We start from the raw sequence: 15511 nt of genomic DNA on the forward strand, positions 1-15511 counted from the left end.
ACCTTTATGATTTTGTGTTAATTAATATTTGTAAAATGTATGGTGACAAAAAACAATGTTGATAAAGTGCTGTTCTTTGGGGTTGGAGTGACGTGGCACGACCATGTAACGTGATTCATCGCACGTTCTACTTAGCACCTGGCGCCAACCATGTGTGAGCTGTCATTTGAGTTTATGATCCAACGGTTGCCCTTATCTCAAGCCAAAATCAGCACCGTCCATATCAGTCCAAAATCCAAATCATTCTCCACGTTTTGGTGTGCCCCACCTTTTATTTTCCTTCAAATTAAAACTCTTCTTTTTACTATTTTCACTCCTTCTCATCCACCCACCTTTTCTTCATTTCTCTTAATTTATTACTCCTCTATTTCTCACGAGTTTCAGACACTTCTTTTAAATAATGTGTATCGAATATATATATCGGACACAACACTCGTAGAACACATATCGATGGAATGTCAAATTCAAAAAATATTTGTTAAATTTCTGACAATTTTAACATGTTTCTAACAGAATTTCAAAAAAGAGAAATACTTTAATTTTCTAAAAAGTCAAATTTATTGTATAAATTTTTATTTGATTATAAGAATAAAGAATAAATATTTTTTAACCAGTCATGACAAACATCTTTCTCCTTAAAAAATAATCTAAAATATACTTGTGCACATAAATCTTTATTGTCAATTTATATAATTCATAATCATATAATATATAGATACGTGTACATGTATCTTACATTTTAAAAATTATACGTATCTCTGTATTCATGTCCGTATCTATATTTCATTTTTTATTTTTCAAATACTCCTAATTAAAATTGAGACCTAATACATAAAAATATATATATAATATATTAAAATAAACTATTTTTTTCTCAATTTTTTTTATTTAATTAACAATTGGTTTCTAATGAATTATATCTTTATATTAATTTTGCTCGATGAAAAATTAATTCAATTTTTAAATAAACATAAGGAAACATGTTCCGAAAGCTTCTCCAATTATTGGTGTTCAACGCTTGCATTGTCTTCATCGTTGCTACTGATATAATATATATGGTAATAATAATAATGGACGGGATGATACTGCAAATTTCATAAAATATTATAACTTTAAATCTTGGCCTTTCATTTAAATACCATTATATCCACGGTCCTAAAAATGCACCACCCTGTCGTTTATATTCTCTCCAGAACACCATATTAAAACCCACGAGAAAAAGCCGAAAGGAAAAGAAAAACGGAGAGAAATGTGTTTCTCATTCTATTATTTCTTTTTCGTCGAGTAGTGTCTGCATGATTGCTCCCCGTCTGAATTATTGTTTTTTATTTACTTTTGTTTTCATAATTTGAGAAAAATTAGATTCATTTCAATTCAGAAATTTAATTTAAATAATATGATAATGTAAAATCTTTAAACGTTTATTATAAAAATTAGGTTTGAATATCTTTAACTAATTTTTTTATAGATGAATGGAATAAATTTTTTGTTAAAGCTAATTAAGCAGGTTCTCTTATAAAGAGTAATTATAAACTAAAATGCTAACCTAAGAATAATTCAATAACAAAACATCATGTTAAGTTAGTAAAATTAGTAATTTTAATAATTAGTACTTTGAAAGTCAAATGTAAACAGACAAACACAAATCTTTTTTTATTTATCTTGCAAAATTTCATTTTTTTTTATAAAAAAACTAATCTTTTGGAGGTATTGATTTATATACCATATTAAAAAGTGAATTTCTTTAAGTTTAATTTAACCTCATAAAACTGACTTATAAGGTTATCCGGTATCGGGTCCGATCCATTCATAATATATTGTCTCACGCACCAACTCTCATTCTCGGTGTGAGGGAAATAGGTTGGAAATTCTACCTCGACTAGAGATTAGGAAATTTCATAATATGTAAGTGGGTACAAACCTCATGTTATAAGTCAGTTTTATGAGTTTGAATTAGACTTAAAGTCAACTTCTTAATATTTATTATATTAGAAAGAACCCAATGAAAATTAAAAAAAAAATCATTTTTTTATCCAAAACCTAACTCTCCCAAACTCATCCCATAACTAAAAAACTTATTCTCAAAAGCTAGTTTTTATTTTAAAAAACAGAAAATTCGTTAGCTTATGAATAGCGATTCTTTTAATTGTTTCGAAAGGAACCATGATTATATATATGAGTTGATTGCTTTTTGTTTTGTTGTTCTTTTGAAGGGTAGATTTTCTTGTTCTGTATATAAATAAAATTGGATTTGGATTTTGTTGATGATACGTTGCATTGGAAAGTGAAGCAATGGGTTCACGGCAGCGCGTGGTGTGCACGCGCAGACATGGATATACGGTTTGCATGGGTGAACAGTGGTGGTGGACCACGCCATTGATGGAGTTCTGTGTAGCATCTGCAGCACCCACACATGGCCTTCCACACTTAACTAATGCTTCTTCCATTCTTCACAATCGAATGTCACACAATTATTTGATTCATGCATGTGTCTGTGCTTCTCATCGAATTTTACAATTGTATTATTCTTATTGCTCTCTAATTTCATTTTGTTGTGACTCTGTGTTCTTCTGTTGTTGCTGCATGTTTTCAAATTGGGTTTAGTTGGTTTTGAATTGTTATTATTTAGTTACTACTAGTTTAGCTTTCATAATCCTTATACACTTAAAAAATCATTAATATTAACTTTTATAACTCATCTTGTTTTTAGTTGAAATAATAATAATACTAACTTTAATTTTTTTATTCTCTATATTCTAAACTTATAGAACCTAAAAAAATTAAAGTATAAGGAGTCATTATTAAGAGTTGTTTTTCATATAACTAACTTGTGTTCTTGTCATTCATGTTTATTCTGATTCGTGAACTTGTTAGCCTTTAATAGACCGATATATAAGTTAAAAAGAAGCATATAAAATCACAAATAATAAATAAAAACAAATAAAGCTCAACAAGCATGAAGAATGTTCGAAGCAAGTTTGAGAAGTAATGGTGGTATAGGTACTAATGATATATTATGCCAATGTGTTATTGCAAGTGTGAAACAATCAACCATTTATTTTGTATAAGGTGACAAAGTATGAGATAAGTGTGATATTTGGATAGAAATCAACAATGTAGGTTGTAATCAACTTAGAGAACACTTTTTTCTAGTTTTGCATTGCACAATTTAATTATAAAGGTAACCAAATTTGGAAAGGTATGTGGGTGGAAGTGGTATGGAACATGTGGAAGTAGAGAAATAAAATTGTTTTTGAAAATGGAATACTTGATGCAAAATTAGTGTTTTGTGAGACTCAAATTAAGTTGTGAGCTTGGATTAGGAACATGATACCCAAATCTATTTTCTCATACTCAAATTGATATCTTAATCCAGTTCTGTATATTAAGATGTTGAGTTAATAGAATGAGATACAAGGGTTTAGACTATGGAGGGACAAGAAAGAAGTGTTTTAAGCATTAACCTGTCTTTGAAGTATTTAAGTTTGTTTTTGTAGGATTTATTACTTAGAAAACATACTCGATGTTCATAGTTCTCATAGCATAAGGGCCTACCTAAGTGTGATGATTTTTGGTGGATATGAAGATGTAATCATGTTATTGATACTTAGTTTCACCTGGTTCTATTAACTCATTTTTCCTAAACTCACCAAAATAGTTTTGTGTCGCGTGTATTCCTTCAAAAAAATTCTTGCACATCCACAAAATACACCTTTCTGAACCATCAACCATAAGCACAAAATATCATAACCAAAATGCTTCATGAAAGAAGCAAATTAGAGGGAAAACATAAAAAGGTTTTTTCAAACATAGAATAAGAAAATAGGCCAACAAGTAAAATTTTGTACTACTATGAGTATAGATGTTTGCAAACAACAAAGTCACTTTCAGATCTAAAAAAGTGCTGAAACATTTTTTGTGGTCATTTTCTAGAATTGTAGGCATACCCAAAATAAGTCTAGAGTGTAATTGTTGCATTGTATCTCCAAATATTGTACATTGGTTCTATAAACAACACCTTCACACAATGTTTTCTTTTCACATTTAATTTTCTTTTATATAAAAAAAATAAATATGAAGTATTTTAAAAATGTCGTAATCCTATTATATAAGAGAAATATTATGATTCTTGTATAATAAAAAAATCAAACCTCCATCAAAAGTGGTATCAAGAGTATATGTTTATGGTGAGATAAACATAAAAGCTACATATAAAATTATGGCCACAAGTAAGAAAAGTAGCCAAACATAAAAAAAAAAAAAGCACAGAACTAGGAATAAAATGTAACTAAAACATAGCTTCACTCAAGCTTGCCATAGTGCATAATATGCAAACAACAAAAGATGAATGTTATCCTAAGAATGAAAAGAGACTTACTAATCTCTTTTAGGTAATTTATTTATAATTTACTAAAAGTGTAAGAATTTTTTTATTTATTACATATAAAAAGTCATTTCACCTGCATAATCAAATGTTTCGAAAACAAAAATATATAAAAATTAAAGGACTAAAATCATAGAAAATATTTTCTAAAATACAGACACTGAAATTGTGGGAAAAAAAATAACGACTAAAATTGGAAGTTTATAAAATAGAGGATCGAACCCTAAAAAAAATCTTAATATGTACATAAGTTTAAGAATAAGGTAAGGTTTAGCTATAGTATTATTCTCTCTGTATATATATATAGCATAAATTAGTTATATTTTTGTAATTTTTTCTTCATTTATTAAAACTTACTTTTATTTCATAGAGTTTCTTTTAAATTATATTCAGTCAAATTTTACTTTAAAAGAGAGGAAAAAATTCAGAAAATATTAGGTGAAATAGCAAGTGATTTATGAATGAAATAGTTAGATTTAATTATTGGTTGATTTGTGTTTTTTTAAAGTTAGAAGTCATAAGCATGAAAAATTGATTTGGCCTGTAATGTATATAGTTGAAAGATCAAAGTATGGGTTTGTAGTGTTTTTCAAAGGTAAATCCATGCTTTCTTCAAAGGTTAGAATAACCTTTTCAACTTTCTCATTATGCAAATTACATACCTCCTAAATCAATTTTCAAGGCACATATGAGTTTATCTATTATGGTTATGGAGAAAATTCAACTCAGATAAAGAAAGAAAATGACACCACGAAAGAGGACAATCTGATATATTAATAATAATCAATATTACACTTTTTTTCACTCTAATACATGACTTAATTATGTTTATAATTTCTAAAATGTTATGACCTCAAATCCGAAATCTAATGTCTTTAGATCAATCATCACGTGTGGGTTAAGAGATAAATGTGTATTTAAATTGTCATTGAACTCGACTTCTAAGCGACGTATGCCTATATACACTACAAGAAAATCATGAAATAGAAACCAATTTGTAGAAACCAAAATAATTAGTTGCAATAGTAACTAAATTAGAGACCATTTTAGAAACTAAAAAGAAATTTGGTTTCTAAATTAGTTTCTATTATTGTTAAATAGTTTCTAAATTAGTATCTAATTAGCAACCAAGGTTTTTGCTACCAAATTTAGAAACCAAATAATTGGTAGTTAAAACCTTAGTTGCTAATTAGATACCAATTTAGAAACTATTTAACAATAATAGAAAATAATAGAAACTAATTTAGAAACCAATTTTTTGTTTAGTTTCTAAAATGGTCTCTATTTTAGTTTCTATTGTAACTAATTATTTTGGTATCTAAAAATTGGTTTCTATTTCATAATTTTCTTGTAGTGATATTAGCCGTATCGGAACAATAGTCCCCATCAAAGATTAAGGAAAAGAGGAGGTCGGTACTCCGTCATGATTTTATCCTTGTCTCAGTGGATTAAGGGAGAAAAGTGTGGATTAAGGAAGAAAAGTGTATTAAATTATCATTGATCTCGACTCGTGTAAAACTATATATTAACTATATCGCAACATAAAAATTTAAACAAACCCAGTGTTAGTATTTTAAATTTAAAAATACTCAGTCCTTCATATTTGAAAATTTCAATTCTTAAACATTAAATTTGATGAATTAAAATGATTATCAAAATTTATTAATTTTCAAACAGTAAATTTGAAATATTAAGACTGTATATTTTTAAAAATGTGCGACATAAAATATTTTTCAAAATCTGATTTAACAAAAAAAAAAAACATAATTTAATCATCGATGTATAAAATTTTATATCCGTTGATCCCACTATAACTATATATAGTAAGGATTCACTTTTTGTGAACAAGGTCAATAAATAAAATTTGTACGTGATAATCTTATAATATTAATATTGAACAATTATAATATAGTGGGTGATTAATATTTGATAAGAATAAAGTAAATAGATAGTTTATATTAATTAGGTAAATGATTTAGCCTTGATGAGTGACAATAGAAGCAAGAAGGGTAGATTAGATTAGGTAGCATTCTCATTAATTGTGATTGAATTATGAGTAAGTGATGGATCATACTCAACAATCAATTAAATCCTTTAAGACAAAATTGAGTTATCAACACTTTTTTGCTAATCTCTTTGATTAGATGGCCCCACATAATTAAAGACTTTTAATTAATTGCCCAACCAATCCAACTCATTTGTGTGCATAGGGGACCTTATTCACAAATAAATAGGGTTTCATCATTGTTTTACACTTCTCTTACAATGTGCATATTAACTTCATATAAAGTTGTCCACACTATAAATGGTGCAAACAACTACATATTATTAAAGCAAATCCTTGTCATTTCTATAATAATACAAAACAATTAGTGCTTTCATAATTAGGATTGGTTTAAGACTCACTTGGCTTATTGGCTTAAAAAAACTTAGTTAATAATTTAAATGAGTTGTCCTGAGTTAAATTTTTTAAATACTAAAAAAATTATTAAATAAAATTCAATTTTAGAGAAAAAAATAATTAATCACTGTATTCACTAAATTAAATATTATTTTAAAGATTAAAAAATATTGATATTTAAAATATTTTTTATTATTAATAAAAAAATTAAATTATTTTTTAAATTAGTATCTAGTTAGTTATCAAAGGTTTAGCTACTAATTAATTTAGATTTTAATAAAATTGGTAATTAAAGTTTTGGTAGCTAATTAGATACTAATTTAGAAATTAATTTATAAACTTTATTAATAATAAAAATTACTAGGTAATTGTTTTTAAGACTTTCTTTTAAATCTTATAATTAAAATATAAATAAATTTTTAAAAATATCACATCGATTAGAGGTGACTTAAAGTTCATATTTCAGTCTTGTTTCTAGTTGATGCGAGATCTTCAAACTAAATGATTGAATTATTTAAAGATAAAGATGTTAAATGCTATCCAAACCTATTTTAGATCTTATATCTTTTCACAAAGAGAAAGTAATTTTAATTTTAATACTTATTAATTAAAATTCTTTATTTTCACTCATGGTTTTCCTTCAATTTTAAGATACTATAATATATTTTTGGTAAATCTAAGAAGTTATTAATTGAAATAAACTTTAAGATATTTTAATTTTATAAAAAAAAATAGAAATATTTGTAAGGAACTAAAAGTAAAATTAGCAAGGTTTTTTTTATCCCAATTTGAAGGTAAACTTAATGCACGTGTGTAAGAATTTGGTAGTAACAGTAGATTGTGTCTCTCCTTTTTGTGAACAGAACAGTGTCGTATGTGACATGAAGCAAATCCAAACAAAACAACACCATACTTTGGAGCAACATATGGTGATAGCTAACAAAACCTAATAATTTAGGTTCCAAATGGATCATATTCACCACAATTTCCATTGTCCTCATCATAGAAATTATTGAATATAATATAAATTATTTACACCCACTATATACAGATTTTATTTCGTGGATAATGTTGATTTATTTATGGATTTTGACTATTATCTACAGAATTGTTTTTTTTAAATAATTTGATTTTTTATAGTGATATATGACTTTTTTTTAGAGTTTATTTTCTATTTATTTTATTGTAAAAAATTAAGTACAATTAACTTAATTTTTAAAACTCTTACTAAAAATATGAACAAATTATAAATGATGCTTTATGTTTCATGCTGAATGTAATATATATATATATATATATATATATATATATATATATATGATGTTTGGGATAAACTTAAAATAATTGGAATACAAGAAAAAAATGGAATTGGGAATAAAGAAATAAATTTGCATTCATGATTATTATCCAATTTTGTCTCAATTTTAATGAAGAATTTTTATATGGATTAATTATATATGAATATAAATAAAAAATATTTAATTTTTTAAATTGAATAAAGAGATGAGGATGAATATGTATATATATTAGCCTCGTTTTCTTCCATACTATTTTTCATATTAAATTATTAACATATTTTTTTAATTTATTAGATAATCTAACAAGTTTATTTTTCATTATTTTCTCTAGTCTTCAAGGTTTCGTTTTACTTGAAAAACATTTTTGCTATACACATTTTTCATTCTATCAATACCTTTGATCATTTATAATACTTCTTTTTTGACTTTTTTTCTGCATAAAAATTATTTAATTAATATGAGATAGTATGAGAATAATATAAATGAAAAAGAAGTATATTAAGTAGCTTATAGAAATGAGGACAAGACATTGTAAGTGGTGAAATTATTTTTGTGGAAATGTAAGTTAAAGTATAATTGTGTTCTTATAGCATATATGTAATCTGAGAGTATACAAGAGTTTAGCAGTAATTAAGGCAATAACTTAGAACTCTCTGTCATGAATGAAATGCAGACAGTGACATTTGTTACATTGATAACACTTTGTTGCACTCCAACTGTTCTGTAAAAGTATAACAGGTAAATATCCCTTTCAAAAGTACTCTTTACCAACTCCTTAGGGAAGTCATTATCTCATGTTAAACTTGAATTGTAGTACTCTGACATAAGTGTTGGTCTAACTCACATTGTGATTAGGACTTGAAAAACAAAGTTGCCAAATCAATGTTTTTATCCATAATGTACATAAGATGGCAAAATCCACGAAACAAGGTTATGTTAACGTTTGTGTGTGCAATACAAGACATTGAAGTTCCTCAAGAGAAACTATGCTGAGCAAACCGTGGAGGAAATGCTAATTTACCAAAAAAAGGATAGAAAAAATACACAGAGAAATTCATCCACTATTTCTTAATTAACACACAGGTAGTGCCTCCCTAAATCCAATTCTAAAACTAGTGCTACCCTTTCGACCCCTCTTACCCAAATCTGCATTACCTTTCTGCATCATAGCCACAAATTCATTGTAGTCTATTCGTCCATCCTGAGAGCCCAAAAGCATAACAAAGTCATCAGAAGATAAAGGCAACTTGGAATTTCACCATAGCATCAAATTATTGTAATATCAATCTAAAAGTTGTGTTATGGCCACCAAAAACTTTCCATAAGTAATATATTCAACACAGTTGAGAAAGCATGATGGTGTTAATTTTTTCTTTTAAAAAATCAATTTATCGAAAAATTTTGTAGGTAACAATTAAAATCCGTAGACAAATCAGCATTACCTACGGATTGCATGATGGTGTTAATTTACTTTTCAATCTAGTGGTGGTAATCAATAAAACTATGTTACTATTGAATATATGTATGTATAATGTATATATACTCACGTTATCTTGATCAGCTTCTCGCATCATTTCCTCCAAGCGAACATCTCCAATGCCAAATTCTTCGCAAGCTTTTTGAAGCTCGTCTTGAGTGATGTAGCCACTTCCATCTTTATCAAAATAAGCAAAAGCTGCAACTAAATGATCTTCTCTTTCAATCTTGTTTAGATGCAATGTTGCAGCTATGAATTCTCCATAGTCAATTGTGCCACTGTTATCAACATCTGCCTGTAATCCATAACAAAATTGGATTCCATGTATCAAAACAATACACTATTGAAAAAATATACCTTTCCTATGTTATCACCTGTTATCAATCTGTCATTATACTACAAATGTTTTACTAAATGATACTTACTGCTTGCATAAGGTCGTAAATTTCAGATTCATTGAGATTAGCACCAAACTTTTTCAGTCCAATCTTGAGTTCTTCAAAAGTAATTTGACCACTATTGTCTGAGTCTATCATCTTAAACATTTCTTTCAACCCTGCAATTTCTTCTTCAGAGAGATTCTCTGCTATAACCTGCATAGCACAACATTAAGTTAGACAAGTTTGACAATCTAAGGGGAGATTTCCAACATTAAGCAGTATAATCTAGCAGCAGCAACAAAAACAATAAGAAGTTTGCATATTCAACTCTGCAAATAAAATAAAAAGTTGTACAAACTATTGTTATCCTGTTGGATCCAAGAGTGTGTCGGAGTCTATATTGAGTAGATTGAACAAGAGCACCATATGAGAAAAAAAAACACTCATAAATTCATTTTCTTCAAATTTTGAATTTAAAATAGTCACATTGTCTTATATGGATTGACTGAGCTCATCGGTACTGAATCTCAACATATCCATCCCTAGAGAGGAAAAATAGATACTATTATGAAAATGGACTAGAAAATTAAAAATAACTTACTCTGAGAGCCATTTTCTTGAGTTTGTTCATTGCATAAAACTGCTTTAGGCGACTTAAAACTGCAGAATCAAGCGGCTTGTCAGGAGCTTCTCCATCAACTTGAATCCAGGGGTGACCTGCAAATAATTCAGGACATCTTCATCAACAATGTGGTAGAATACCTCAAGTTCCACCATGTTATAATACACAACTCAGTTCTGAAAATAGTAACAGTGCTTAATCTTTCATCCAAATATACAATATACCCCATCAGTGTGTTGGATAATAAAATTAAAAGTATTTAACACAAATTAATGCAAAACTTTTAAATATTAAAATATTAAGTGATGCTAGTGTATTAAAGAAAACTGTTGTCATGTAACAGAATAAAGAAGCCTGAGCTTAAGAAAATATATAGAATATTGATATGTTGGCAATCATACAATAAATTATAACTCAAAAGAGAAACAATATTTTGTTAAAATGGAATAATTTTGAAATTATATTGATCAAATCACACAGTTTATAACTGATGTTTGTCTTTCAATTTGTAGTTGTCAAAAGTAATATTTTCCAATATATAATGTATTATTACTTGCTGGTATGAGACTAGTAACTTTTTGTTTTATTGACATCTAAAAGAAATTGAAGTATAGAATCTCACGAAGAACATCAAAAGCTGTTATCCGTTTACTAGGGTCTCTGACAAGCATCTTCCTAACCAAGTCTTTTGCACTTGCTGATATGGAAGGCCATGGATCCGATGAGAAATCGAGTTGAAAACGCAAAATTGCGTCGAATATCTCTTGTTCCGTTTCTGTTACCAAGGAACAAAATTAACATTAAAATTTTAGAAGCAGGGAACATTTAAGGAAGGAAAAAAAGTTTAAATTGCATGCATTGTGATTGTATTTTTACACTGTCGGATGACAACGTAAAACCTTTATATTGTCAGTGCATATTCTTATAAGATTCAATAAAAGGTAACCAAAATGATTGGATCATAATGTGCCAGCTTTGTTAAGAACTATTACCTCCCCAAAATGGAGGCACCCCACTTAAGAGAATGTATATAATGACACCAGCACTCCATACATCTGCTTCAGGGCCATAACGCTTGCGAAGAACTTCAGGTGCTACATAATAGGGACTTCCTACTACGTCACTGAAAATTTCACCTGCAAATGATGAGTGTTACTATATGTGAGTAGAACAATGCAGGAATTTTATGTGAGGTTAAATAAGTTTAGTGAGGTGTTAAGATACATAAGAGGATGAAAAATAAAAAACTTAACCAAGGCACAATCGAATACTTCCCTTTACACAACTTTGCTTTGCATGAATTGCACTCAGAATTTCGCATAAGGCCAGAGTTTATCTCTCATTATTTCCCATTTAGGAAAGTTTGTATATTCAAAAGTACAAGTCAAGTTCTCACATCTAGGTGGTTGTCTATGATCACTGCACTATTAGTAATATAATCACACTAATATGACATTTGTCAAAAATGAATATTAAGTTCAACAATAAAAGTCTCATCTTACACCTAATGGATATTAATCAGAATCATTGGCCCACAAAAAGAATTGGTAAAAGAGAAAATCTACGATACTACAGAAATTTAAGGTTTTGGTAATATTATTGGGAATTTTTTTCTCCCCTTCTCTTTACCTAAAACCATTCAACTATTGACCCCAAAAATATTTGTGTAAGAAACAATGAAACATTTTGACAAACCTGGTTTGAAAAAAGCAGAAAGTCCAAAATCTATTGCCTTGAGAGGGGATTCTTCTTGCTGATTAACAAAGAGAAAATTCTCGGGCTTAAGATCCCTATGCATCACTCCAAGAGAGTGGCAAGACTCAATGACACCAACTATTGTTCTTGCAAGCTTGGCTGCCTTTCTCTCACTGTAATGCCCTCTTTCCACAATCCTATCAAACAGCTCACCCCCAGCACACAGCTCCATAACAACATGAACTGAAACAGCATCCTCAAAAGCCTCCTTGATTGAGATCACATTAGCACTCCCTGCCAAGTGGTGCATTATCTGAATTTCCCTCCTCACATCCTCCACATCTTCCTCTGTCATTAGCTTCCTCTTCAATATGGACTTGCATGCATACTCTTTCCCAGTGGCTTTCTCCACACAGAGGAAAGTAGTTCCAAACTGGCCCTGTCCAAGCTTTTTTCCCAAATTGTAAGACTCCTTAAGGTTACCGGTTTTCCTTTGCAAAACAGAATCTGCTTTGAGCCCTGCACTTGCCGGCTTCTTCACATTGTGTGGCCTGGGCTGCGGCCTTGTTTGTTCCGAAGGTGGCTTCTCCTCTTTGTATCGATGAGGAGGCTTCACCTCATCACTCTCAATTCTCACTATCTGTGGAGGCATGTCTTGAATAGTTTCTGTGGCTTTTGCGTTCGTTTTGTCACATTTGCACGCATGAGAACCATATTTGTATCCACAACACCACCAGTATGAACTAGGAACAGAGGAGCCACGAGTTCCGTTATTAGCAGCACTGCTTCTCGATCCAACACAGCTGTTTCCCATCTGACACTAGACACTTCTCCTTGTTCCAAGCATCTGGTATAACAAACAAAAACCAAATGAAAACAAAAAAACCCTCAAACCCCATTCTGTTTTTCTCCTCAAAGAGAAAAAAAGAAAGGAAAAAAAGAGAGTTATTATCTCGTGTGGTGTTTTTCAATAAGAACTCGAGTTTTACCTATATTATCCTTAATGCAAACCTTCAAAACGTAGATTCTTAAGATAAAACTCTGATTCTTAAGAACAACACCCAACTTTTGTCCAAAGGGAAAAAAAAGCTTGTTTATGATACCACATGAGCTCGATGGTGCAATGCAATTGATGCGAGAAAGCTCGTTGAACGACTAAGATTTTGTTTTTGCGGCATAGTGCCGAGAGAAGGGCACCAGAGATGGGAAGAAAATGTAAAAAAAAAAAATGCTTTTTTTGTGAAGTTTTTTAAAAGGCTATTATGATCAATGGCTGGAACAAGAAACCCTTTACGAAATGATGAAGAGGAGAACGAAAATGCAGCTTAAAAGGAAAAGGGTTTTGATTTTGAAGCGTGATGGTGAAGGTGGGAGGGAAAAACCAGAGCTTGTGAAGGTGGAATGAAGAGGGAAAGAGAGGAGAAAGGGTTGTGGCGGTTTTTTCTGTTGGAGGGAATAAATTAACTAACGAGAGAACCGAGAAAACGCGTTGGTGATCGGAGGGCTGAGAAGGGTGCGACAATTGGAGTGGACGGTTGAGATTTGGTAGGTTTTCATAACGAGGTTGTCACGTCGTTGTTGTTATGTGACATTAGGTCAAATTGTAATCTCTGTCTGTCAATCTGTTTTCAGAATGTTCTCAACCGCCGGCGACCGGCAGACCCTCGCCGGTGATATTTCTCTCTCTCTCTCTCTCTCTCTCTCTCTCTCTCTCTCTCTCTCTGCTCTCTCTCTCTCTCTTCTTTTATTGCCAATTTCTTAATTTGCTTTATTATACATTAATTTTGTTTGGCTTTTGATCCTATTAGGGTAATCAATTGTTCAATGCATGCTAATTTGTATCTTCCATGTGCACCACACGTTAAAGTTAATTAACTCTACTATTCAAATTCAAATAAACATCATTACAATAATCATTAATATTAAACATGCTTATTACATACCAAAACATATAACCAACCACGTAATTTATTTATTTTATATTTGTTACACTCAAATCCCAATTTTCATATGCTATAAAACCATTGAGATGGAAGAGATTTTGGTCACTTTTACTATATGTGAATTCGGGTTTATTTTTTTTCAAAAGTTATTCTTTAAATATTAAATCATATTGATTTGAAATTATTTAATTTAAATTGATAATTAGAGATTCTCACGTGACAACAAAAAAATTGAAGATGTAGATGAATTTGGTGGATATCAAATCAAATAGTTAAAACAATTGAGAGAATAAAAATGAAAAAAAATTATACAATTTTGATCTTAATTACAACTTTAGTTATAGAATTTTCTAAAATTAAACCATTAAGGTTGACTGTTAATATATAGTTTTAACTTCTAACAAAAAAACATTAATATATTTATCAATATTTAGTAAAATATTAATAGCAATCTTCAATTATAAGTTTTAACAGGGAATATGACAACATGCATTGCATTCACTCCATCAAAGTCAAACACACTTCTTATCATACACTCACACATACATAGATATACATAGATATGCACATAATGGTATGAGACTATCTTAGATGACACATGTATTCAACCAACACATGTAATATAATGTAAAAATAAATGAAAAGGTATGAGTATTATAGATGATATTACATGATAGAAAGAAAAATAGTAAATGTTTGATTAGATATTTAGAAATAATAAAGTGTTGTTAAATTATTATATTTATTAAAATATCAAAATATTTAAACCTTAACATTTACTCTTAAACCATACACAAATAATTATAACTATTAAAATAAGCATTGATTCATGGATAGCTATTACTTAAAATGTTTTGAAAATAATATACGAGTTAGAATTTTCTAAAAAAAATATCATTATTATATCTTATAATTTGATATGTAAATTTCAATACATGCTTTCAGATTAATAAGTCTAGGATAGTTTTTAGTATTCACTTAAAAATGAATTTTAAATTTTATATAACCCAAAATGTAACGTCTAGTTATATACAATATTTTGATTATATTTTTAGTGAATGCAAGATTTTTAAAGAAAAAAATTATTTATATAAACAATTATAAATCTAGTTAATTGTTATAATATTTGATTATATATAAAGTACAATTTGTATTTATTCTAAACAGATAAGTTACATCCTTTCTTTAACCTGTTAATATTTCTTCTATAAAATAAATTACTCTGAAAAACATCACTCGAAAAAGGTTCAGATTTATATGATTTTTTAAAAAAATGGTTTAAGTCATGAATTGACATCTATTGGTGCCACA

At 29.0% G+C, this 15511-nt stretch overlaps 1 protein-coding gene across 1 annotated transcript; it reads right to left on the reverse strand.

Moving 5' to 3' along the window:
- Nucleotides 1-8627: 8627 nt before the first annotated feature.
- Nucleotides 8628-14043, reverse strand: LOC137830725 (calcium-dependent protein kinase 26-like). Its single transcript, XM_068638216.1, has 8 exons — nucleotides 13247-14043; nucleotides 12258-13104; nucleotides 11555-11698; nucleotides 11185-11337; nucleotides 10542-10657; nucleotides 9986-10153; nucleotides 9631-9855; nucleotides 8628-9284 (listed from the first exon to the last, which is right to left on the reverse strand). Exons 2-8 carry the CDS (start codon nucleotides 13069-13071, stop codon nucleotides 9156-9158), a joined length of 1749 nt encoding a protein of 582 aa, XP_068494317.1. The 5' UTR covers nucleotides 13072-13104; nucleotides 13247-14043; the 3' UTR covers nucleotides 8628-9155.
- Nucleotides 14044-15511: the final 1468 nt, after the last annotated feature.

Source organism: Phaseolus vulgaris, chromosome 7 (assembly GCF_000499845.2).
Source record: "Phaseolus vulgaris cultivar G19833 chromosome 7, P. vulgaris v2.0, whole genome shotgun sequence".
Classification (NCBI taxonomy): domain Eukaryota; kingdom Viridiplantae; phylum Streptophyta; class Magnoliopsida; order Fabales; family Fabaceae; genus Phaseolus; species Phaseolus vulgaris.

What these genes read in the sequence shown, in the direction of transcription:
- LOC137830725 (XM_068638216.1), bottom strand. Translation starts at nt 13,071, where the DNA reads ATGGGAAACAGCTGTGTTGGATCGAGAAGCAGTGCTGCTAATAACGGA. An exon ending in TTCTGCTTTTTTCAAACCAG is followed by an intron (nt 11,699 to 12,257) that starts GTTTGTCAAAAT and finishes CATCATTTGCAG; the next exon opens with GTGAAATTTTCAGTGACGTA. An exon ending in GAGAAGCTGATCAAGATAAC is followed by an intron (nt 9,285 to 9,630) that starts GTGAGTATATAT and finishes TTGGGCTCTCAG; the next exon opens with GATGGACGAATAGACTACAA.